Source organism: Talaromyces proteolyticus, assembly GCF_021365285.1.
Source record: "Talaromyces proteolyticus strain PMI_201 chromosome Unknown BGW36scaffold_14, whole genome shotgun sequence".
Taxonomy (NCBI): Eukaryota; Fungi; Ascomycota; class Eurotiomycetes; order Eurotiales; family Trichocomaceae; genus Talaromyces; species Talaromyces proteolyticus.
Genome location: NW_025764290.1, coordinates 717,882 through 742,410, shown reverse-complemented (window position 1 = coordinate 742,410; position 24,529 = coordinate 717,882). Strand labels below are relative to the sequence as shown.

The 24,529-nt window shown below is 45.2% G+C and overlaps 9 protein-coding genes across 9 annotated transcripts; 7 read left to right on the top strand and 2 right to left on the bottom strand.

Moving 5' to 3' along the window:
- Positions 1–280: 280 nt before the first annotated feature.
- On the top strand, positions 281–2,503 carry BGW36DRAFT_364791 (fungal-specific transcription factor domain-containing protein; the record flags this gene model as incomplete). The annotated part of the gene is made up of 4 exons (XM_046214593.1): positions 281–582; positions 677–917; positions 972–1,106; positions 1,166–2,503. The coding sequence occupies 4 exons, from the start codon at positions 281–283 to the stop codon at positions 2,501–2,503; spliced, it is 2,016 nt and encodes a 671-aa protein (XP_046066344.1).
- Positions 2,504–2,748: 245 nt separating this feature from the next.
- BGW36DRAFT_433020 (6-phosphogluconate dehydrogenase family protein) lies at positions 2,749–3,857 on the top strand (the record flags this gene model as incomplete). The annotated part of the gene is made up of 4 exons (XM_046221211.1): positions 2,749–2,778; positions 2,833–3,021; positions 3,073–3,404; positions 3,458–3,857. The coding sequence occupies 4 exons, from the start codon at positions 2,749–2,751 to the stop codon at positions 3,855–3,857; spliced, it is 951 nt and encodes a 316-aa protein (XP_046066343.1).
- Positions 3,858–4,635: 778 nt separating this feature from the next.
- BGW36DRAFT_307602 (kinase-like domain-containing protein) lies at positions 4,636–5,683 on the top strand (the record flags this gene model as incomplete). The annotated part of the gene is made up of 2 exons (XM_046212253.1): positions 4,636–5,272; positions 5,358–5,683. The coding sequence occupies 2 exons, from the start codon at positions 4,636–4,638 to the stop codon at positions 5,681–5,683; spliced, it is 963 nt and encodes a 320-aa protein (XP_046066342.1).
- A 520-nt stretch (positions 5,684–6,203) lies between these two features.
- BGW36DRAFT_364788 (uncharacterized protein) lies at positions 6,204–7,105 on the bottom strand (the record flags this gene model as incomplete). Its single annotated transcript, XM_046214592.1, has 4 exons — positions 6,204–6,326; positions 6,394–6,533; positions 6,616–6,741; positions 6,808–7,105. 4 exons carry the CDS (start codon positions 7,103–7,105, stop codon positions 6,204–6,206), a joined length of 687 nt encoding a protein of 228 aa, XP_046066341.1.
- Positions 7,106–8,003: 898 nt separating this feature from the next.
- BGW36DRAFT_433017 (uncharacterized protein) lies at positions 8,004–8,762 on the top strand (the record flags this gene model as incomplete). Its single annotated transcript, XM_046221210.1, has 7 exons — positions 8,004–8,096; positions 8,142–8,213; positions 8,266–8,337; positions 8,384–8,455; positions 8,504–8,575; positions 8,628–8,699; positions 8,751–8,762. 7 exons carry the CDS (start codon positions 8,004–8,006, stop codon positions 8,760–8,762), a joined length of 465 nt encoding a protein of 154 aa, XP_046066340.1.
- A 3,647-nt stretch (positions 8,763–12,409) lies between these two features.
- BGW36DRAFT_390153 (uncharacterized protein) lies at positions 12,410–12,872 on the top strand. The gene is made up of 2 exons (XM_046217440.1): positions 12,410–12,490; positions 12,552–12,872. The coding sequence occupies exons 1-2, from the start codon at positions 12,449–12,451 to the stop codon at positions 12,759–12,761; spliced, it is 252 nt and encodes an 83-aa protein (XP_046066339.1). The 5' UTR covers positions 12,410–12,448; the 3' UTR covers positions 12,762–12,872.
- Positions 12,873–13,505: 633 nt separating this feature from the next.
- BGW36DRAFT_307885 (transferase) lies at positions 13,506–14,550 on the top strand (the record flags this gene model as incomplete). Its single annotated transcript, XM_046212277.1, has 2 exons — positions 13,506–14,396; positions 14,452–14,550. 2 exons carry the CDS (start codon positions 13,506–13,508, stop codon positions 14,548–14,550), a joined length of 990 nt encoding a protein of 329 aa, XP_046066338.1.
- Positions 14,551–15,391: 841 nt separating this feature from the next.
- On the top strand, positions 15,392–16,459 carry BGW36DRAFT_364784 (chaperonin 10-like protein; the record flags this gene model as incomplete). Its single annotated transcript, XM_046214591.1, has 2 exons — positions 15,392–16,122; positions 16,180–16,459. 2 exons carry the CDS (start codon positions 15,392–15,394, stop codon positions 16,457–16,459), a joined length of 1,011 nt encoding a protein of 336 aa, XP_046066337.1.
- A 2,554-nt stretch (positions 16,460–19,013) lies between these two features.
- Positions 19,014–22,822, bottom strand: BGW36DRAFT_364783 (uncharacterized protein; the record flags this gene model as incomplete). The annotated part of the gene is made up of 13 exons (XM_046214590.1): positions 19,014–19,336; positions 19,398–19,661; positions 19,740–19,956; positions 20,014–20,072; positions 20,126–20,210; positions 20,287–20,656; positions 20,713–20,739; positions 20,792–20,964; positions 21,018–21,196; positions 21,251–21,306; positions 21,359–21,858; positions 21,921–21,973; positions 22,027–22,822. The coding sequence occupies 13 exons, from the start codon at positions 22,820–22,822 to the stop codon at positions 19,014–19,016; spliced, it is 3,102 nt and encodes a 1,033-aa protein (XP_046066336.1).
- Positions 22,823–24,529: the final 1,707 nt, after the last annotated feature.

Below are 24,529 nucleotides of genomic sequence, written 5' to 3'. Positions count from 1 at the left end.
ACAAATGGTAACAGTTGTGATTGGAGACTGGAATTATGAGCTCTTATCGTCCCTTTGTTTGCGATGCGTGCTTAAAATCGTTCACGAGGAGTGTAAGGTCTCACCGGATCCTTACATATATCCTTATGTGCTAACCATTGTCCGACTCTAGGAGAACCTTGAAAGACATAAGCGAGCAAGTGAGTCCGAAGTTGATATCTTGACAAAACTTAGAATGTAGCTAATTGACTTCAAGGGCACGGAGGCGTCACTCGCAAGAATTTTCATTGTAGCAAATGCAATGCTCGATTCTCGAGAAGGTTATTCCCCTATGAGCTTCAGGTTTCTCGCACTAACACGTCGTTCCAGTGATGTGTGTAAACGGCATACCGACCGGTGTCGGGCAGTAGTATATCAACAGCAAAACCACCAACCTGAAGAAGAATGGGGTCCCGTCCCGCAGGCGATCTCCGACACGGCGCCATCGTTTACGGCACTCGTCGAATCTACTGGGTTTTCTACGATTCCCGAGGAACCCAGGCAGGAGCAGATTGCGTTTCCTGTAGGAAGTCCACAAGCTTATTCTGTAAATCCTGCGTCTATGTATGGCCCCCCCTGTGGATTCCGTTTACGCACATGCTAGTTGATGGCTATCACTTTTGATCATGTGCGCTAACTGAAGATCTTATATCCCTAGCGTGAGTGTGGACGCTGTTACAACGCACACCAAAGCATACTTTGAGTATTTCCACCAGTCACTCCCGTTGGTGCATCGGCCAACATTCACCGTATCCTCGACGCCGAAGCCATTGATGAACATTACGGTTGTTATTGGCAGCTTGTATACAATACGGTTGCATAATCCCGACGACGCAGCAGCCTGCGTACAATGGAGTCGAGGATTATGGGAAAGCGGGTGTGAGGAGCTCAGTCGTCTGGTTTGCTCTTGTATCTTCACTGCTTTTTCTGTATTCTGACATGTTGTAATCTAGGTATCCTCTGACTGGAGGGAGCTTCGAAAAACCTGGGTCATGCAGTCGTGGCTTTTGTATATCATCTACGGGGCATTCATGAGTGACAGGACTCAATTCGAGAAGGCAAAACAGATGCTACGAACACTGGTTGATGTCAGTATTGCTCCTTTGTCTTGGATGTTTCTAGCAGGCTCCTAACCCTCAAGTATTAGGCCGTTCGCGAACTAGGACTGCTTCGACAGAGTATAGCCATGCCTAATTCCCAGTCTTGGAGGTCTCAAAGCGAGCCAAGTGCGTCAAGGGACGACTCGCAGACACCCTATACACGATGGAGGTCGTACGTCAATGCGGAATCTATGAAGCTGTCACTTTACACTCTCATGTTTCTGGACTTTCATGTATTTTCAGCTTGCAATATCCGTCCATTGATATCGCCGATGGAGTTTGAGTGGGAGCTTCCATTCCCTAGTAGCCTCTGGGAAGCCAACAACGCAGAGATATGGCTTCAGAGAGTCACTCAGCAATATGAAGCGTCGACCCTCCTGCCGTTCGACGATAGCCTAGATGGTTCGCGAGGCTTAGCTACCACCTCCTTGTCATTGGCTACGCAGGAACTAATGTCGGAGTCACCTAGCCCAGACCTTCTAACAGCACTCGCAGCAAACCCACTTGCAACGCTCTATGTGTTGACCAACCTGGATTCTTTGGTGAGAGACTTCACGAGATGCTATTACCAGTTACCGCCCAGTCTGTCGGATCCATCGGCATTCCATATCCTTACTCAATCTCAGAATCGACAAATGATCGCCGCTATGCGGTCGATCTCGAAGGTTATCAAAGACCAAGCTTACTCTACGGAAAGCCCTCAGTATCTGCTATGGCGGGCCATTGAGTTCATAACTTGTTCCATCAAGGTCAGCTTATGCAAACCAGATAACCTCTTGATTGGAGGTATTGTGGACAACAGCTTGATTGCTGGTCTGGCCACAGCCACTCATCTAACTCTAGGAAGTTACACCGCAGTCAGACGATCGGCAACTGCTTTGTTGCAGCATACATCCGGGGAAGACGCCATGCTGCCCATTCTTGATGACCTTACGGGCACGCTATTAAACATCGCCGGTGAAGATCGAGAATTTGCGTTCCGTGAAGCGCCTTGGGTAACGGTTACTGGTTACGGAATCCTCCTCACCATCTGGAGAGTGTTAAGGGGGGCGATCTCGGATATCCGGAGCAATCTGGAGTCGTTCAACAAACTACCAAAAACCTCTGAATCCTGCATGTTGATTTTCAACAGCATTATGGAACCTATATTGCATAATACCGGGAATGAGACGGCGGACCGAGACCCCCGCCTTTGGTCCAGAGATCGGAGTGCTTTCGCTAGTCTTCTTGATGAGAGCGAAACATTATTCATCCAGCTGGTACAGCGGGTCTGCAAGGATCGACCGGTCTGGGGTATCGGGCCTTCTATGGCAACCGTTTTGGAGGAAATAGTGGCGGCTAGTCAGACAACTGCCGGGGCCGGATTGAGCATACTGGTGGAGTGAACTTGTCAGCCAATAAATACCAAATTAATTCCCCTCACTAATGAGGGGGACCCCATTTTGGTGTAGTGGTTTTTGGGTCGACAGAACTCCTAGGTGGAGCTCCACTTCCACTCAGTCGTCCACATTTGCGACCCGCTTATGCCATAGCTTCTCTATTTACGAAGTTTCTGTCCTTTCCAACAATTGAAAACTCCGCTATACTTCAAGGATAAACCTGATCATCCGATGTCACTTACAATAGCAGTATGGCATCACCTTCGCAAAGAATTGGCTGGGTATGTGAATAGCATCACGTGACCATCTACTACTGACTGACAAGACACCGCCAGTTTGGCCTCGGATCTATGGGGCTGGGCATGGCCCTGAATCTCCAAAAGCACCTCCGGATTAAGGGATCGCCACCACTTCGTTATAGCAACCGCAGTTTATCGAAGGGACAACCCCTGAAGGATGCAGGCGCCATTCCAGAAGATGACTTTGAAAGCGTGGTTCAGAAGTCAGATATTATCTTTACAATGGTATATGTGGTTGCACTTTATTCCCGGTACTTCTGCTGACGGTCGAGTTAGATTTCCAACGACGACGTCCTAAATGAATTGTTGACCAAGGCCCTCACAGCCGGGGGCCCATTAGCGGGCAAAATATTCGTGGACACATCAACAGTCCATCCAGACACCTGTGCATCAGCTTCGCAACAGCTTGGTGAAAAGGGGGCGGTGTTTATTGCTTCTCCGGTCTTTGGTGCTAGCCCGGTGGCGGCTGCCGGAAAGCTCATCTTTTCGGTGGCTGGGTCCTCCGAAGCCGTAGAGACGATCAAACCTTTGATTGTTGATGTTATGGGGAGAAGCATCATATATATGGGTGAGGATGTGCGAAAGTCAAGTCTGCTCAAGATTTCAGGGTATGGCAATCTGCATTCTTTTGTGTTGGACAGCAAAGTTGACGAGTCAAAAGAAATATTCTTGTTATCAGCTTCCTAGAAGTGATTTCCGAAGCGCAAGTGTTCGCTGAAGTGACGGGACTTGGCACTGAACAACTGGAGCAGTTCATTGGCAGCATGTTTGGCCCGGTTCTCGACAGTTACTCCAAACGTATCACTACCGGAGCATATGCGCCACCACTAGACACTCCACCCGGCTTTGCAGCAGCTCTCGCGTCCAAAGATGCCAAGCATGCTCTCTCTATCGCTGAGAAGCACGGAACCCGCATTCCCACGCTTGAGGTCGCCTTGAGCCGTTTGACTGCAGCACGGGAGTATGCGGGTGAATCAATAGATAGTGCAGCCGTGTATGGAACGGCCCGAAGAGAGGCGGGGCTACCATTTTGGAGTGAGAATAGTAGACAGGGGAATTAGATTGTTTCGATCGATGGTCTATGAGTACCGCCTCAATGTGAAATAGAAATGAAGGAGTACGATCAATGCCAAAAGTAGCCGTTCAACATTGTACAAACAACATAAGCTAGATGTTGACTTCTCGAACCACAGAAGCGATTGCTGTAGAGGGAGAGTTCCCGAACTCTTCTACTCTCTTTTGTGATCACTCTGCGATGAATAACACTCTTATTCTGGGTACACTTCATAAGTCTAGTGCCTTTATGTTTGTAAGCTCGAGTGTTTGCTGATCGGGAGAGGAAAACCGGTAGACGACAGAAGTGAAACGAGCAGCCGCGATGTCAGTCGACTCAAACGACTCAAAAATTAAGTCGTTCTTATCTAAGTGATGGCCTGGTTCAGAGCACAGCAGCGTAAAGCAATTGGATATAGATACCACGGGGGCTTGAGTGACGGCTACTGCAAATCTGGCAAGGCCTGATGATGGTGCTACCAACTCAGGACGGGGTCATTCCCCTGCTTTTTTCTTTTTTACTTGCTCTGTTGTGATGGCACAGTACTCAGAAGAGAAATAGAATAATTCCTGTGCTATGTTATAGATTGTATAGAGTTCTGTTAACGCGTCTTGGCCACAGACGCAGCAAGAAGGGACGGACTAGGCTTACCGCCTAGCCGACCTCGTTCGGCGGGGAACGCATACATACAGCCGTGCCAAACCTGTGCAAATTCCGCTCAGTGTTTAGTCTTCACGTCAGGTAAATCAAATATACATATATGTTACATATCAAAATCCCAAAACATGGTTTGGCATACTACATGGGTGTTAATCAGCGTTTTTCTCACCATCATCCTGTCTACCCAATTCAACATCCAATTCGGACGCACCATCTACCAGGGAGAAAAGAGTGAAAAAGCACAACAGATTTTTGCTCCAACATGTGCTGTAGGAACTTGCGACGGCGAATACCGCTATCTGAAACAGGTGGGCGAGGGTTCTTATAGTACGGTGTTAGAGGCACAGTCATCGACTACCGGCGACCTTGTTGCTATCAAAGTCTTCAACAAGAAGGAAGGACGAGAAACCTTTGAGGAGTACATTGAGAAAGTCGAGTCTGAATTCAAACTAGCCTCTCAATTAGTACATCCTAATATCATCCGATCGCTCGAACTAAGGCAGGAGGAAGAAACATGGTTGTATATCATGGAGAGTTGTGAGACTCCGTTGATTACAAAACTGCTCTCCGAGAGCATGACTCAAAATGATATATCAGATGTATTTGTGCAACTTTTGAAAGCTGTACAATATCTACATATGAGAGACATTGCGCATCGCGACATCAAAATCCACAATATACTATTATGTAGTGACGGAAATGCTAAGCTGATTGATTTTGGCGAAGCATTGAACTTAACTCGGGCTGAAGGCCCGACAACAGGTTGGTGACATATATGCCGGTGCCATGCGCATCCCAATGCCATGACGAAAATTCGAATACTGTTCACTACTAACTTACTTTTTAGACTTTGTCGGTACATACGAATATATAGCTCCTGAAATGTATAGAGCAGAGCCATATGACGCTTTAAAGGCGGATGTCTGGGCATTAGCTATCCTCTTTTCTGCGCTATCGCTACAAGAATATCCCTGGCATCGGGCTCAGATGAGCGACTCTAATTTCTCTGCCTCTGTCGATAACTCATTCAACGCTCTCTTGGCCCGTCTTCCAATAAAGTCGCGCCACGTAATCTCGCATATGCTGAAGATCGAGCCAGCGAACCGGGCTGACCTCCATGATATCTTTGATGACCCTTGGATTCAAGAAATCAGCAAGAAGCAGATGTGTTGATACTCTACTTATCTATTCCTGAAAATTTAAATTATATGATTTGAAAGCGAAGATTGAATATCCCTTTATTAATAAAGGAATTTCGGTATTATAAGTTGAAAAGGAATCGATATATCGTATGGTCTCTTTTAGTAAGCCTACTTATAAAGAAACTATAGATTATATAAAACTTGCTTCTTAGAGATAGTATTTGTTTCTTTCTTCAGGTAGCATCGTCAGCCGTGTCAAGTTTTCTGGATGATCATGAAGGTCGACTGCTCCAGGGTGTCTAACAAGCAAATTTTGTGAAATTAGGTATCCATTCTGCTTCTGGTACTCCAGCAAGCTCTCAAAATCTCGACAGACATGCTCGTTATTGAAATCAACGTGTTTTTGATCATGTCCTTCGATCCAATATGAGAATATTAGCCCCGTGTCAGCGTTACACATAACGGACTGTCGGAGCATATCGATGCAATGAGCTGGTATCAAAAGAAAACCGATCCGAATTAGCATCTAGGAATTTTTTTTGCTTCTTCTTTTAGGAGAAGAAATAGGAGTTGAGAATACCTAAATGATTTATGATCTCGTCGGAAGAGTATGCGTAGAATAGAGACGTGGAATTTTTATAGTAATCGAAATAGATGTACTTCCGCATGAGGTTCTATACATTCTATTAGTAAAAGACCACAGATATCTTTCATATAGCGTAACCAATACAGGGCGCATACCAGACAGTGTAACTCATGTTTCCATTCTACCTCAGTGTAGATCTGCCCTCCAAACTCAGGCGGAAACCGTGTCAGGGAGTTTATATCGAATTGGTTATTTGTTCGATGAACGACGCTTTCATCAACAGGGATCTCCGGGACTGTAAAGAAAACATTAGCCATTAAACCCACCAAGCATACTTCATTTAATAATTATAGATATTGCTCCATAAAAATGAATACCTTTCCAAGTGACACTGTCCCATGCTTCATCAATAATAGGACTGGGGGATCCTCGCCATAATGAATCCGATTCTAGGAGACCAGCATATCGAACTTTTTCATACTTTACCTCCTCCAATGCCGGCGCTTATGAATAGCAGTCAGTTAATACATAATACATAAAGGGCCAATATAATGAGCAAAATAACATACAGTAGAAGGAATGTTCTTTAGTGCAAAGGCTTGATTGCCTAGAGGACTCAAGTTTCGCAAAAACAAGGATGACGACCGAGAGAATGAGAAGGAGAAAGTTCGCAATCAACACTGATAGAGACTTATAAGTGAAAAATGGAGAATAAGTATCATTCTTCTCATTCAATTCATGGCTACTCTCATCATACTCTCTGTCGCTTTCCATCAAAAGCGGCTCCCGTGAGGTGTTACCATCCATTTCTTTCATCATGGCCAGGGTTTGAGTCAAGCGACTAGATTTCATGAGCAGCTTTTTCATTATTTCATTATTCATAAACAGTCCTAGAAGCTAGACATTTTCTCGGAAAACCTACCCAAAAGAGTTATACCACGCGCCTTGGCTTATACATTTGCATATCTAGCGTATTTGACTAGTTATTGGCCGCCACCCTAATCGGGGGCCAGATTGATAAGCACTAATTATAAGCGCTAAGATATGAAAGAGGCTAAAATTAAGACCAAAGCTAATTCTTCAACAGTGAAGTAAGAAGTTATTGCTTTACTCGAATGTCAGTATAAACAAACAAACAAACGAACAAACAGTATAAAATGATTGAGGCGCTCTGATGATGGAATATTAATTCTGTTCATGCATCCCCGATGTTGCGAGTCATCTTTTTATATGTAGTTTGGGATTATACCTGGGTACTTTTCTTTGACAAAATATATCGATTGAGCTAAATTATTATCAATTCCACGCCTCCAATGAACGAAGAGCCAGGGTTGGATTCGACATTAGCCAACAAGATGCGTATACTATTTGATAATGATAGGTCAATTCATATGATCGGTCCTCATAAAACGTGTTTCTGACCACTATATTACATTCCTTGTGGGGTTTATAGACACGGCTAAGTCGGCCACTAGTGTATAGATAGAAGGTGCTCGTGTGACTTGTTTCCCCGCTAATAGAGAATAGGATAGATTTGTAGCCACGCTGATGATGCACTTATATGTCTCAATTATGTAGCAGAAAGCGGATTCAGGGGCGGGGAACCATCCTAAGCCAAAGGTATATAAACATGGTCAACACCCTCAGCTGGTATCTATTTACCCAATCTTACAAGATAGTCAATTTGATTTTTTATATCCATCATTCATAAAAACGAATCACCAAAATGAAAGTATCAATTATACTTCCGTGGCTTGCGGTCTTCATGGCTTCAATTACCGAAGCGAGGGCATCTCCGAATCCAGGGGATCTCGAAGTGGACTCCGGTGGGTTTGGAAGGCAAGGTCGCTGGACAGTGGTAAGTGATAGATTTGACTTGACTATATACGCTAAACATGAATAGAAAAAACGTGAGGAAGACGGAGGTCTTGAAGTGGACTCTGGCGGTTTTGGAAGGCAAGGCCGCTGGACGGTGGTTAGTGATAGGATTGTCCCTTGAGTTGAACATCTACACTAAACATGAATAGAAAAAACGCGAGGAAGACGGAGGTCTTGAAGTGGACTCTGGCGGTTTTGGAAGGCAAGGTCGCTGGACAGTGGTAAGTGATAGAATTTGACTTGACTATATACGCTAAACATGAATAGAAAAAACGTGAGGAAGACGGAGGTCTTGAAGTGGATTCTGGCGGTTTTGGAAGGCAAGGTCGCTGGACAGTGGTAAGTGGTAGAATTTGACTTGAATATAAATATACTAAACATGGATAGAAAAAACGCGAGGAAGACGGAGGTCTTGAAGTGGATTCTGGTGGTTTTGGAAGGCAGGGCCGCTGGACGGTGGTTAGTGATAGGATTGTCCCTTGAGTTGAACATCTACACTAAACATGAATAGAAAAAACGCGAGGAAGACGGAGGTCTCGAAGTGGATTCTGGTGGTTTTGGAAGGCAAGGCCGCTGGACAGTTGTAAGCATCATGCGTAAAAACTTTGTTTTCTCTACTAATGAACATGTATAGAAAAGGAGCTAGATATCCCGCGTGGATGAATCCGTAGATTTACAAACCAAAGCTCGAGTCTAACTACATAAAGACTCCGACGATAGAGTTTGGCTGGCAGTGGAGTCCTCCTCGGAGTATTGGATTTGTCTAATTTATGAGAATATCAAACAAGAGACTTTTGTGCACGCAATTGACAGACAAATATGTGAATCCTACAGACTGGGAACTTATTGAATTTGTATCGTATTTTTTGGTAAAAAGGCGAGATGGTGAGGGTAGGCAAACGTAAGATAAGCATTTAGTACACAATACCTCTTAATTATAGCGGCGAAGAAAACGAAGCCTTTGAAAATATGATGACTTCTCACCATACTAAGCTACGATAGGTTAGATATATGCACTAGATAATAAAACTAATTAAATGTTATGTATAGGCTGAGTTTGTCTGAGACATCACCTGGCTGTTTTCTTCCTGCCCTTAGCCTTTGACAGTGAGATTTTAGGAACATTTCATGCAACGCTCAAGGCGAGTGTTTCTTTTTCGACGCCCTTCACCCATCACCCTTCCCAATTATATTCAAACGTCATGACTTCTTCAAAGCAAAACCACATACCCTGGATAAAGGTAGCCATCATGTGCTCCCAAATATTCATAGAGAAATGTCATTAAACTTCTGTCCCAGGTCCTTCGAGGCATGTCTAGCGTGTGTATCGTCAACCATCACTTAGCAGGGGCGTTTTTTCCATCTTTAGTGTCACCAGCGCCTCGAAGCGACGGTGAAAGCTACTCTGTGGTCCAGCTTCCAGTCCTTCGCCTATCATATGAAGCAGGAATGTGGTTGTCCCTGTGCTTCATCACAAGCGGTTATTTTGCAGCCAAAAATGCCCAGAAAGTATATGAATCGCGAGTGAATGTTCTGAATTACATTTGCGAAGAAGTAGTTAGAGCATTTCTGCGCTTATTTCTTCCAAGTGTGGCTTCCAGCCTGATAAATGTCACTAGTAATCACTTAGGCTTATATGTGTGGGCGTCTCATTCCCGAGTAAAAGGGCTTCAGGGTTTCACCCCTTCATCGCCTGCCTCATTTTACAATGCTCCATACGACTTCTTTTCAAGTATCACATCTACCTGGGTCACAGGTTCAGATCCAACCAATATCCATCATTGGACCTTTCGACCTCAGTTCATGAGTTCTCTGCATATTTTCGCTTTGATGCTCTTGTCCTCGCGTTTCCGGCGACCAGTGAACGTTGTTCCTCTTTATTTAAGTATTTTTTATCATTTTTTTACTGCTGATTGTAAGTTTCATACATCTACACAAGTTCCAAAGCAGGTAGACAACGGCAAAACTGTCTCTAAATCAAAACAGTTAACACGAAAACCCTCAACATCCCGTACGCGATCGGTGCTTTATGCTATTTACAGTCTTTGAACGCTCAGCATATGAAAATACCATCTCAGGCCTCTATATCTCATAATTCGCTTTCCGCGTGGCTGTGCAATATCACCCTTTGGAGTGCTATACTTGTGATTTTGTCTGTCGGCTCCTACACAATTTATCCGTCCCCATCTCAATCCGCCTGGACACAATTCCTTACCGATTTACCCAGAATCACCTCCATATATCCCTATTATATGGTGAATAACGTGGACCTGATGAGGCTATACCGTCTACTGAGTGCAATCTGCCTTTTCAAGCTTCTTCATTCATCCGACCAACTAAAGAATTTCCTCTCATCCAAGTACTTCAATGTGTTTGCTAGAATTGGAGACCTCAGTATGGCAGTTTACCTTATCCACCTACCATTGATGAGGATAATCTTGGGGTTCTTATTTGAGCTACTTATCTCAGACGATCAAATGCCGTCTGAAGATTTGCAGATCACTAGGAACGTACATCTTGCAACATTTGAAGATGATCAGCGACGGTACCTGATTTTTGTTTTATATTATGCCAGCCTAGCTCTGGGGGCCTTCGCTTGGAAATATAGTATTGATCGGTGGATCAACTCCACTATTTATAAGGCGCTTTCGAGCTTCCGCCTTCTACTTCGCAAGGAAAATGAGATAGATAATGATCTCATGAAATATTAATAGGTAAGGGTTCTGCTTGAGGGGTATAGAAAGAACAATACCGTACCTAATTACAACTTCTAGAATTTTTCAGGCTGTTACTATTTATGTAGTATTGAACACGGTGGTGTCCGTATCCATTCTGATTCAAACAACAGATAATTCCAGCGAGTTGCACATATTTGCACGTCATAATTAGCATTATGCATCTCAGAGAAGATGGGGACAGGCTGTATATAAAGTGGCACGAGTGAGAGACCTAGCCCTAAACACATTCGTTATAGCTGTTGTAGAGATGTATTTAATCAAAAAATACACAGTATTCCTGATACATATGTATTCTCGTCAACAAGAAATGCTACCATATCTTAGATGCAACTCCTCTGCATTTAAAAGGACTAGAAAGCGTCATCCCCATTGCTAACCAAACCAGCCGGCCATCAAGTGAAAAGAAACGAAAGATTAGGAAATACAACTGACTAATGCTAAATATAGAATGCTCCATGTTCTTCTTAATCTTACAACAATTTCTACTGCCTCAGCCTCATTCTTAGCTTCAAAATTGTAACACTTCTTCGTTAGACACCCGTAATGCTGGTTCGCTTTGAGAAATATTGGATGATTGTCGTGTTGATCTCCAATATGGTGATGAGTCCTCGTCTGGATTGGTTCCGCGTTCTGGCGGTCTTACTTCTGTTATGCAGGATGTCTTTTATTGAGAGCCTTGATACTGCCTTCAACAACTTTTGTACAATGATTCTTATTTGTTTGTTTCAGATTGATAGGAGGTGGCCCCTGTGCTGAAGATATGATCAAGTAGGTATGGTGATAGGTGTTGAGATAGGCTCTTTGAATGTAAAAGGTGTTGGTACAATATCATTATGGCTGTGTTGCGGTACGATAGTAGATTTGCCTTGTACAATCTTTTAACTGATCTTTGCTAAAATTTAGAGCTAGAGCTATAAATAGCAATAGTCAAGAAATGGTTTAAAGTCATTTTGATATTTAGTGCTGGTTCTTTAGTTATGTATTTTAATACAATTAAATAGTTGTTATAGTTCTCTCTAGAAGCTACTCTACCAAATATTCTCATATATTAAGACTAGGAAAACTACTTCTTTTCCCTTAATTAATTATACTAGAAGATTAATCTCTTTTTGCTTTTATTACTTTTTTTCTCTAAATCTAAATAAAGACTGGTTATTTTTAGGGATCCTGTGAAAATCTATGTAGATATACAGTTCTCTACTCTCTCAATATGAACTGCGCATAAGCTCGATTTTGGAGGTTGCCCCAGATAGTCTTAAAATTCGTTGCCTTCGCATTTACACCAATATATGTCAAATTTAAATGTCAACTTCGTGGGTACTCAGTCCCATTTTGTGGTGTATATTCAAATTTTTACTATCTTCCTGTAATGATTGCGTCACGTGAGTGCAAACGGCGCTGTGATTGCTTTACACTCACCTCAATCCTCTGCTCACTTTACTCTTGCCAACTACTCACCTACATCAGTGTGGCGTGCTGACACCGCTCGGTTGAATACTCGCTCTTGCTTAGCTTCACTTAACCTTCTATCCACGCATCAATCACGTTCCAAGTGTCCTAGGTATCTCTTAAATGCCTCGTATCAACGTCAATTATGGTACACAAGACAACCTCAAACAAGTCTGGCGAACATGCCGTAAGTTTTACCCACCTGTAGCATCTCATACAGTCCTTACTCATGGCCTTGACCACAAAAGAACGCCATAAAGCAGCCATTCAGATTCATGAATCTGCCGCCCGAGCTGCGCGTCCAGGTCTACCTTCATCAGTCGTCAATAAGCCAGGGCACTCCAAGAACACCCTCAGACCACCAGTCCTTGCTCAGGTGTGCAGCCAGATCCGTGCTGAAGTTCTGCCTATATATTATGGCGAAAACTCATTCTACATCAGCATGGATATCGACGTAATTGGCTACGAGGAGGACTTTTTCCCCGTCAGAGAAGATGATGATAGACAGTTACACAAGTTTCTCGACATGTGCTCGGCCATCGTTTCTACTGGCGGCCTCAAGTTCGTCACTGAGTTGGATATTAATTACAGTGAACCAGTGTTTGAGGATATGAGAAACTACTTGCTTGGGTTTAAGTTCATTGGCAATGCTCGCGAAACTTCCAACCAGCGTAATCGAATTGGCGATGACAATCTCAACTGGAATGATTCTGAAACAGTTAACAAAGCATTCAACGATGCTCTTGAGCGATCGGTCTACTATAGTGTCGAGGATCTGAGACACCACGTGCCAGTGTCGAATGTGATAAAGGTGTTGCTAGCGCTCGCTAAGCATTGCCATGCTGCAAACCAATATGTGAGGCTGTCATGGGACTATGGCCATTGACGCTGCAGTGAGGGACATAAGCTGATGTATGAGGATGAGGGATATGTTGATGACGTGTTGCGCGATTACAGAGCTCGGCCTTGCTTTGTAATCTGAAATCGGGTTACAAAACCACCACAAGTTGGCTAGTTAATACCAACTATAATCAAATGTCAGTAATTTCATATTAATTTTCATATATTTAAATATCTTCAGAATCCCTCCTTCATACATATGTACTCACCCTCGTACCCACCCTGCTTGCCTGCAAAGAAAAAGCCAACTACTCCATCGCAACATTGAATAATCCCCGCACCGCCGACAGCCAAGGACTAACATGGCCACCGATGTAACACCCATCTCCGACGCAGACGGTCATTTTCGTCGCAAGGACTCTGTCTTCCGCTCCTTCGTCTCTGCCTCGCCATCTGCCGACTTCCCTGCCGAAGCCAACCGGTACGTTCTCTACATCAACCTCGGATGTCCGTGGGCGCATCGCACGAACATCGTGCGGTCCTTGAAGGGGCTCGAAAGCATCATCCAGCTCGTGCAAGTCGGTCGCGGGGTGGGTCCGAACGGATGGGAATTTACAGGCACCGAGGGGTCAGCCGAAAAGGATCCGCTGTATGGCTTCAAGTATCTCAAGGAGCTGTACCTCAAGGCCGACCCGGACTACGACGGCCGATATTCAGTACCAGTCCTGTGGGATAAGAAGAAGGAGACCATTGTCAACAATGAAAGCAGCGAGATCATCCGCATGTTCTACACCGAATTCGACCATCTGCTTGCTCCCGAATTTCGCGAAGCCCACAGCAGCAATGGAGGGGGATTGTATCCCGCGCATCTCCGCAGCGAAATCGACGAGATGAACGAATGGGTGTATAACAAAATCAACAACGGCGTATACAAATGCGGGTTTGCGGCGACGCAAGAAGCGTATAATCAGAATGTATACCCACTCTTCGAAGCGCTGGATCGAGTTGAGAAGCATCTGGGGGAGGCGGGGCATCAGCCGTACTTATTTGGCGAACACATCACGGAGGCAGATATCAGGTTGTATGCGACGATCATTCGGTTTGATGTTGCTTATTACCCAGTTTTTAAATGCAATATCAAGATGATCCGTCACGACTATCCCCGTATTCATAGATGGTTGCGGTTGTTGTACTGGGATGAGTCCGAGAAGACTCGGGGCGGAGCATTTAAGAAGACGACCGCGCTGGATTTGGTATATACCCTATTCCCATTTACTAGATGTGAACGCGAGGCTAACCAGATGATAGTATAAACGGGGCTATCTCTTCGCTGTGGCCAAATTTACTGGACTCGGAAATCTGATTGAGTCGGCTGGTCCACTGCCTGCGATTCTTCCATTGGATTAATCCTTAATGACGACTATTAGGTTGGTCAAGCATATATATATATATATATTTCCTCCTTTTATTCATTGGCTCGATTTAGTATTAATTCAGGCGATCGCCGGTTGATAAGATCCAGCCGCTTAGTGGCCTGCATACTAAATCATGGCGTCGTTAGTAGGACGGGTCCATCGCACATTATGAAATCACACTACATAACCTCAACCCTCCACTTTATCATCCTACACGATCCTGCATATGAGTCAATGCCTAGTATCGTATCTACCAGCATGTAACGTCCATCTCAGAGTTCAAACAGAATGTCAGCCACTAAACGCAATTCCTGCAAGGATAAAGAACATACAGACTTAAAGACACATTTCGCCCCGAAAATCCAACATTGGACTAAACTCTAAGTGCGTAACTTGTACCCACGTATCTAATAATAAGACCGTTGACTCGTCGTATTAATTGCCACCGATACTACATACTACATCGATATCCCATAGTAAAGACATGTACGCACGGCGTCTCCGGACGATTCAATATGGCGCAATTTCTAGACCCAACGAGCCGCGGAGGATCATCAGCTCTCCACACTATTTTGACGATCACTGCGTGCTAGTGCGCTGTGTCCAGTGACATTTTTGAGTTATCGCGATAAGAAAATGGATTGAAAATAAATAACATGCCGTTCCCGGCTTCACAACTGTCACTCCTCCTTCCTATGACCTCACCTCCGTTTCCGGAAGCTTGTTCAGATTGAAAGTCCATTATTAGGTTTCTCCCCGCAATTCTCCTCCAACTTCACTCAAACAAACATCCAACACCTCGATACTTGGAAAAAGAAAAGCGAAGAAGAGATATGGCAAGCTTCGACCTCCAAGTCATTCACGGCACGGCACCGTCCGGCACAATCACCGAATCCACCATCTCAGCCGCTCTCGGGCCCGGCCAAGTCTATATCGAAACCACACACTCGGGCCTCTGCGGGACCGATTTGGGGAAACTCACCAGTGGATACGTTCTCGGCCATGAAGGTATTGGCATAATCCGGGCTGTTGGGGAGGGTGTTTCTAACGTCGCCGTGGGCGACCGCGTCGGGTTCGGGTATACGTACAATATCTGTGGTGCCTGCGAGCCCTGTTTGGGCGGGTACGACCAGTATTGCGTGAACCGCAGCGACTATTCGATGAATCGCGTGAATATGGGCTCGATCGGCACCGGCGCGGTGTGGAATGCGAACACCGTGTTTAAGATCCCCGAGGGCTATGCGAGTGAAAACGCCGCGCCGATGCTATGTGCTGGCGCGACGATATTCACGATTCTCGATGGGTGCGGTGTGAAGCCGACGGATCGTGTGGGTATCATGGGGATTGGCGGCCTAGGGCATTTGGCAATTAAGTTGGCGGCGGGCATGGGCTGTGATGTCGTTGTGTTGTCGCGGTCGGAGGATAAGAGGGCTGAGGCGATGAGTTATGGGGCCAATGAGTTTTATGTGTTTGATCCGGCAAAGGGCGTGCCGGAGGGATGGGATCAGAGGGGTTTGAAGCATTTGCTGTTGACGGGGAGTGCGCCGAGTAAAGATTTCCTTACGTATGCTCCATACTCCTTCGTTTCTATTACATGAAGAGAAGACTGATGATTGTCTAGACTCATCCAACTCATGGCCGTAAATGGCACCATTTACCCCCTCGGTGTCTCGCGTGAGCACACGCCAATCATGCTGACAGCAATGATCACTAAGGGCATCCGGATCCAGGCGTCGCTTACGGCGTCGCGGCAGACAATCAACAAGCTCCTCGACTTTGTCGCGCGACACAATATCACACCGACTGTGCAGGCGTTCCCAATGACGGTGGCGGGCGCTGAACAGGCAATTGAGGCGTTGAAGAGTGGGAAGATGAGATATCGTGGTGTTTTGGTGAGGTAGATAGTTATTTACATACCAGATATGTAGTATATGAATGAAGATATGATCCGATATTGATAAAGAGACGGCTGACCAGGTAATTGAACAAAGAACTGAACAGCTAACCAGGATAATTTGATGGGAGAGCAAACATGTAGTACATGTATAGAGGCCCGACTGCCTGAACGGACACCGCCATGCACACCCTCATTTATTCATTGAGCATCTCAAAAAGATTTTCTTCTTGAACCTTGTCTCTTCCTCCATCTAGAGTATTCATATTGCCTTCCTCTCCTCTAGTCTGCTTTCGTATAGGACATGGAGAGATGAATATATTAGTGCGTTTGGTTAAGTTTGCAGGAGGGCTCCATTACGCTACCCTCTGGGTACAATATTGTACCAATAACAGTAATTTCGGCTTACATGTGTGCCTAGGCACTCAGTGACGTGCGGTGCAAACGCTTCGTAGGCTTCAAGTTCTGTCCAAACCTGTTACAGGGATGTCCAGTTATTCATCGAACATGTTCGATCAATCGCAAAGGTTTGTGGCGAAGAATTTATCAGGGTACAGCTGCAGAACTCGCTCCGAGGAGCAGCGTTACAATGGTATGTGGCAGAACTGATAGAATACGAGAAAGCTGCTATACGGGAACAGTCTCTCCAATTAGGATGGTTCACAATTCTGTCGGAGAAGTTTAGGACTAGTACAGCGTAGGGCTATGGTTACACTCAGAAACTTAAAATATGGCCCGGCCAAAGTACTAGCAGGGAAAACGCCCATGCCGTACACTCAAGACCTCATCATGCAATGTTAGCAAGATCTTGTTGCTTCTGCTTCAGTTTTAATTTCCCTATCTGTTTCTACTCTCCTCCACTGAGATGCCCCTCGTCTGTCTGATCAGCGTGAGCCAGGGTGCGCCAGACAACCCGCTCATTACGGGTGGCTCGGGGATAATGGCAAATGGACGTATCCCTCTCTAACACTACCCTGTATGCACCAGAGCAACGTCATGGACAGATTCTACTCATTTCGAATATCCTCTACCATGGTCTCTGACCAGAAAAGGCTCAGTATCTGTATTGGTAGCTGCAGATTTCGACCTGGAATGTCGATATGTTTGAAATGACCACTGGAGAGCTGGTTTGTTGAGACTGAACCTGTACCACAAAGCGCCACACTGCCTGATGATGCGCTTGACGATGGCTCTGTAGTTTTCCCGATCGAAGATGGCTCCTTTGGTCGTCAAGATGTCACAGAAACCCTGTGCCAGAAAAAAACATGCAACACAAAACACCACTACAATTCTTACTAAGGGTGCACCCATTTCGGTATCGTGGTTAAAGCTTGACACTCTATCGATGTCGCTAGTTATTGGGGCCGAAATCGTCCGAAGAGATGTAGAAGCAGCTTATAAAATTCCCGGTATCGGTGCCCGAAGGTGGTTAAGCTCAAAGTCAAGATGGCCAGCTCAAAAGAAAAAGGCAAATTCCTAACTAACTTCCGAAATCACCGTACCTGTACGACACAGAAGTTATCGTACGGCTGCTAGATAAATGTAGAGGCTGGGAGGCCACCCATATATTCCCGCTAAAAAAGAAAAATGATTGGGTTGCACACAATTTCGGTCGATGGATCACTAATACAGACTCGGGAATCCATTCTATATCTATCAATTCTACCTTTAAATATATCTACTTCGACGAACCGTTCATTCCTCTCTTGCAAGCTCAACGACGACAGTAATGCCGGCTTATATTTTTACCTAAAGCATTCCCGTCACGTGGAGAGCAAAAAGTTCGTGTGCTGTTATGCCAGATTTTCAAAAGACACGGCATGTTTATTTTGCTTCTGTGTGGTTTTTCGTTTTATTCACTTCAACCTGCATCAATGGAAGCTGATGCAGCACGCCAGAATTGGTAACGCCACCCTACAAGACCTGGCAGTTAAGCACGAAATGCCGATTGAAGCTTACATCGCCTTTGCTGCAAAGACACGGATGTCTGCATGATCTTCTCGCATTTTCCTGATGCCCCTTAAGTTCGAACGTCGATAGCTTAGAAGTTGATCGTGTGTGTCTAGCGCGATATTTCGTAACAACGTTAGTGCCAACGAAACGTCTATCAACCCTGCGAGTCTCTTCCTCGTCTGAAACAGTGTCTGCTGTCCCTAACGCAGGGCATAATTCATCATTCTTCGTGGTGGACGCGTCCTGCATCGGTGATTGTCAGAGTCGCATGGTGAAGTCAAGACTATAGTCACAGCTAAAATCGACCGAACGAAGAGATCGATCGAGTTTCTGAAGTGGATTCGGTCTGATACCTCCCAACCCCTTTTCGAGAAAAATTTTCAATATCCCTGGCCTCGTATTCATTTGAGCCTTGTGTAAGTCTACGAAAAGTGGGTGGGTGAGTGCGTAGAATGGTAAATGGCTACATAAGGACAAAATAGGTCTGTTTCTAGCTCTAGCTTGCTTTGACCCATCGTAACATAGACAACTTTATATATCACGGTTCAAATGCCGATGGCTGAGTCGTTCTCCTCGCGGAGGGTACATTGCTTTAGATATCATATCATCTACTCTTTCGCCTCGAGCTCCCGTACAGTGGCCTGGGCACTTTTCAGGATCTCGTGTATCTTCCAAACCTTGGACTTGAGCGCATCCGCCAATGCGGGTGCCTGTTCTGCCTCTGAAATTTGGCCTTCAGCTGTAACAACGGCCTGGAAGTCTCTTCCCATACTATCTACCTGCTCGGTTAAGTTTTTCAGCAGGTCATCAAAGCAGTCTGTTACAATCTTTGTGTACTCCGTGTGGACCTCTCTAGAGAAAGCAGTAAAAATCCTTGAATGCTCTAGATGATCATTCATGATTCTTGTCCGCCGGGTGTGACTTCTATCACCTGAATGAAAATGTCAATATTATCATACGAAAGATAAAGTTAATAGCATTGTATGCCACACCTTCTTCACGATTGATGGCGGCATAAGCAGGCTGCATCAGGACAGAGATGAAGGAGCTGGAGTGGCCATGAAGCATATCTCGCTTTAAGAGTCTGGCGAGCTTGTTAGAATCGAGCTTGCAATCATCAATCTCTGGGACATCATACTCAAAGCTCTGAATAATCTTCTGAATAGACTCCCTTATATGGTTTTCAATGCATTTTTGTCTGGATTTCATGCCTTTTTGAAGATTTTTGAGAGCGTAGGGTGCAAGATGAATATGCGCTACAGGATGCCGTCAGATAGTCATCTTACCAACGAAGGTCCGTAATAAACGAGCGTTTGTCCAACCTAAGGACTTACCCTTAATCTCTTTGTGGAATTTTTCAAAAATGACGCAAGTTTCTCTCGCTAGTTTCCCCGTCTGGGCTTCCAACCAATCCAGTATATCGTTGCATTTATCATTTAGCTCTCCACGCACTGGCCGGACTAACTCATCATTCCAGCAGCGACGAGGCTCAGATGGAGTTGCGTAGTCTCCAGATTTGCGACAGAAGGCGGCATACGTGCCAGGGGCCAACTGTGGATTAAATCAGGAATGCATTATAGGAATGGGAATACTTTTAGTGAAACTCACTCCTGCCCATTTTAGGCTGGTTTCAATACTATCAGTCATCCAGCGATCTCGAGAACGCTCTGGGGTAATTCATTAGACCAGAGACAAAAAATCATTCCACAAAGTAACTCACGAATCACTTCATAGACACATTCCCCGAATAGATCATCTAAGCTCTGACGCGCAAGCTGAACACATCCTCGAGAGGAAATAAATTCCTATTGAGTATCAGAGCAGTTTGTTCTTTCAAAGGCTTGCTCAGAAATCTGAAGAACCTTCTTGGGTCAAGCTTACCTGGTGAAGAGCCTGTTGTATGTTTTCCAGAACCCGTCGAAGGCTACCGGCCTTTTCAGCCATAACCGAATCTTTTCCAGACAATGCCCACTGATTCAAAGATAACAGAAGAGCTGGCACTTTGTGATCCAGAAACGCGGATGCCGAACGCATTAGAGCATCCGCTGGGACCAATTGGCAATAGCGTCGCAGCTCACGAATTCCCGTAAGATTAATATATGCCTCCACCAAGCTGTCCTGATTGCCCCGACCGTGACGGTAATTAGAGTATAGTGTGTTGCTGATGCAGAAAACCTTGATATTTGGATACCTTTGGATGAGCTCTTGCGACACCTCGGAGTTTCGCCGATTGATGAGAAACTTTTTTATCCTAGACGACCATTTAGTATGCAGGAATATGCCTTATCTCACGCGCATATAACTTACTCGAAATCCAACTCCTTTTCTCTGTCGCTACAACAAATTCAGCGACTGAGATCATTGCACCTTGAGATCAAGAACCTACTCTAGTTGAAATAATTCGTGGTTGAGTGTTTTTAGTCGTTCTCCATCCGCTTTCCGCATACCCCATATGGTTTCTTCAAGTTGTTTTCGGACAGCCTGGACATCTCTATTCATCTGCTTCACTTTAAGAGCAGCAGGGGAATCTCCACGAGCTGCCTCTTCGGGTGAAATTGCCTAGGAAGACAGATCAGTACATACCTTCCAGCGGGAAGGGTCATGCTTAATACCTCAGACTTTGTGCAGATGATTCGTCGCGGCTGACCATTTCTGCATCTTCGCATAATATCTTGGATAGACAGATCTGTACAAACACGAGCTATGTCCACGACGACAAAGACTTCGTCGCAACTATGAGCAAGGTACCGTTCGGTGGCTCGGACCCTTGCAAAGTTAAGATCGCTTAGGCCTAACTTTGGTGAGTTGAAGTTTGACTTCGAACTTTGAAATCCTGAGCGCATACCTGGTAGATCAGCCAATATTAAGCCGTTTTTCAAAATGGGTGAACTGAGATATACTCTACAAAAGAGTTAGAAAGGAGTCAGTCCCCTTTATAGATGGGTCTACAAACCTGATCAATTTGATGAACGGCCACAACGCCGGTCTACCATTACCCATTTTATTGGCAGTCAATAGGTCGAGGGAGTCTTGACATTCCTTAAGATCACCAGAAATCGTAGAGTAATCAAGCGCATCGGACCCGCCAGGTCGCAGTGTTAGGCCGGCATGCGCCCACCGCTCTAACTGAGCAAGAATGTCTGAACGGGCCCCATCATAGTCCACTGATAGAAACTCCATTGTCAATCTTGGCTGATTGTTGAACAGCGATTGAAACGTTTCCCATGCCCTTTCAGCCTCACTTTGGCACTTCTGCTTTTCTTCCCCCGGTTCCAACGCCTGATTGAGTGAAGTGACATGGAATTGACGAAAGTTCGAGAGGAGCTCATCCAACAACTCACTCATTTCTTGTGCGGTCATGAACTGCGCTTCAATGGTAAAAGGTCCTGTGTGATTTTTATCAACATGTCGGAACTCAGTCACGACGCAGGTGCATGCCGCGCCATCACTACTCTGTGGTAGTATGTTAATAGGTACACAGGACCGAAGGAACAAAAGAGAGAGGTGATACATACTGAACGTGACAAGCTCTGCTGATCAAGCAAAGAGTTTATCAAGGAGCTTTTGCCTGTCTGGGAGTTAGGAACAGATGTATCGAACAACATCAGTAGAAAACCGTACCAACTCCAGAGGCACCAATGAAGCCCACAGTCCGAGTTTTTGCGTACTCAAACATGCTATATCTCTTGGTTCGCTCATGCAGCTCATACAAATCAGGAGACTGATCTTTTTTCAGGTCAGAGATTCCTATAGTTCTAGCAAGACGTGCTAGTTGAACTTTCACCTCTTTCAGGCCAGTTTGAAGCCGATTGCGATAAACTGGAGCGCCAGGAAGTAGCTCTTCACAAATATCAGTAGTTCTCGTTTCAGATGGTCCTGCAAGGTCGCTGTATTGATTACTTGCTGACCCACCTTCACACTCCATTTCGACGCATCCTGCAGCATGACTTTCGCTATGATCATCCTGGGTGGGAAAGGCTCCAGGGATATGTATTCTATCCGTACTATGGTCTGAAAATATCAACTCCGGTCTCGTCTCCCTGGCGTCAAAATATACGCTGGCTTGCGATGTACTGGAAAATGTCGACTGAGTTCGTCCAGATTTTCGGCTTCTGCGAGAGAAGGCCTTGAGTTTCGGTCTGGGACTCGGAGAAGCATTATGCTGCTGTGCATAAGTAGAAGGTGAGCTCCCCGGACTCAGCCATGCAGTTGGCGACCTAGCTCGGGGTGTAAGCATCGATCCTGCAGCATCGCTGAGGGACAAATCCTGAAAGAGAAGCGTCGCTCCTAGGGATTGAGTAGTTGACGCAGAACTTCCTTCCTCACTACTGTCTCGGGATGACGATGAGGGGGTGGGGGCAAGCGAGGACAGGAAACCTGATGAAAAGGTGAATCCAGAAGGTGGCATGCTTGCCATGATGTTTGTGATTTGTGAAAGGTGTCGAGAAATATGTTATGTCTCACGTCCCATGGTTTGCAAAGAAAGGCAGGGGAAACCGAAGAGAAGACAATGGAAATTGTTTATTATGAATCATCAGCCGATGATCAACACCCAACTAGGAACACCAGGGCAACGTAACTGTGACCTTTGTTGATGCTAGTTGCTGCGCCGCATTCAACGCTGCATATACACTCCAGTCGCGACACTTATAATACTCAACTGTCTCCTTGTCTGGTGACCTGGTCGAGATATTTTGCACCACAAAATCTACCCCTCTGAACCCAGAATTTATATACACAGATATTATGTTGACTGGTTCGAGGAGCGTGAGATCGAATGCATTATGAAGCCCCTTACCAGCTAGCGCCTTGCGTGCATTCCAGCCCTTGTTGCAAAGAGGCGCAAGGTTATGCGCGTTCTCTATCTGAGTGGCCAATGAGACCCTCAATCTCGGAATAAATTGTAAGCGTGCGACGTCTGGAGAAAAAATGGGAATTCTGGAGGAATTTGGTGCTGCTGCGGTGGTAGCAACTAGCAACCCATCGAGACGTGAAAAACTACCATTTTGATTAGGGTGCAAAAAATTGAGTATGTAAATTAGCAAAATAAAATTACTGCGATCCGTAGAAAGTCCAAAGAAAAGCGTGAAAAGCCTTATCCTTCCATGCCCTCATCAAATTCGTGCTTCATTCCACGTATAGGAGGCATCTCGTTAACACCAATCGAATAGAATTCTTACCTTCATCAGTTGGGGAAAGAGGCCTGGTGGCTCCGATGCCTGCAGGTCCTCATTCCACATAAATCACGACATTCAGACCTACTACAGCAAGACCCATTAATCATTTCGGGCCGGGAAATAATCATTTACGTTCACGGAAGGAACAAGTGGCTAGCCAGACACACCGCTGTTATGAAAATCCTAATCGTAGAGCTTGAAATTTCGTCAGCAGTTTGCGATGCCTTTGTGTCCTATGTTGCGAACCTTTTCGAAGACGTTCTGGAGCTGAATTTGATCGACAGATTCAAACACTTGTGTATTCTCGCTGAAAGAACTGCAAGAATGTATGTGATATGTGGTTAATCTACGCTAGAAACAAATCCGCAACATCAGAAGGGGCTCCAGAGCACCCATACCTAGTAGCTTAGCTTACGCTTCATTTCTTATTCGTTTCAGGCTTTCTGCTTGGAGTAGAAAACGGATATTTACTGGTTCCAAGCACCGAGTAAAATACTGGGAAATGACTCGGAAGTTCACCTGTCAAAATACTACAATAATGAATGCATAATTAACGGGATCTCCCCACGGGATCTCTTAGACAAACGGGAAGCTCTTGCATGTATCCAGCGCCATATCAGCAAGTTTAGCGGTGACTCTTACCTAGATTTGGCCCCCAGTCTACCTTGAATACTGACAGTAAGTTGCGTTTATAAACCTGAAACACACGCACAACTTCCCTTACTCCGAGTTGGCCCTTCTGAATCTAGTCATGACCTTCCTGTTATATCCTATTCTCCGGTGAACCTCTGCCCGAAAAGGGGGTTGTAGTTTCTGTGATAGCCTATTTCAATGCCACCAGCGTCATATGAGCGAGAGTTAGACGGCAGACACACTATTTCACTTGACTCTTTGTTTCTATTTGTCACCCTTACAGGTGATGAGTGAGTATAATGGATATATTCAGA

Coding starts and splice junctions, on each gene's coding strand:
- BGW36DRAFT_390153 (XM_046217440.1), top strand. CDS start 12,449: ATGGTACACAAGACAACCTCAAACAAGTCTGGCGAACATGCC. Junction 12,491..12,551: donor ACAAGTCTGGCGAACATGCC/GTAAGTTTTACC, acceptor TGACCACAAAAG/AACGCCATAAAGCAGCCATT.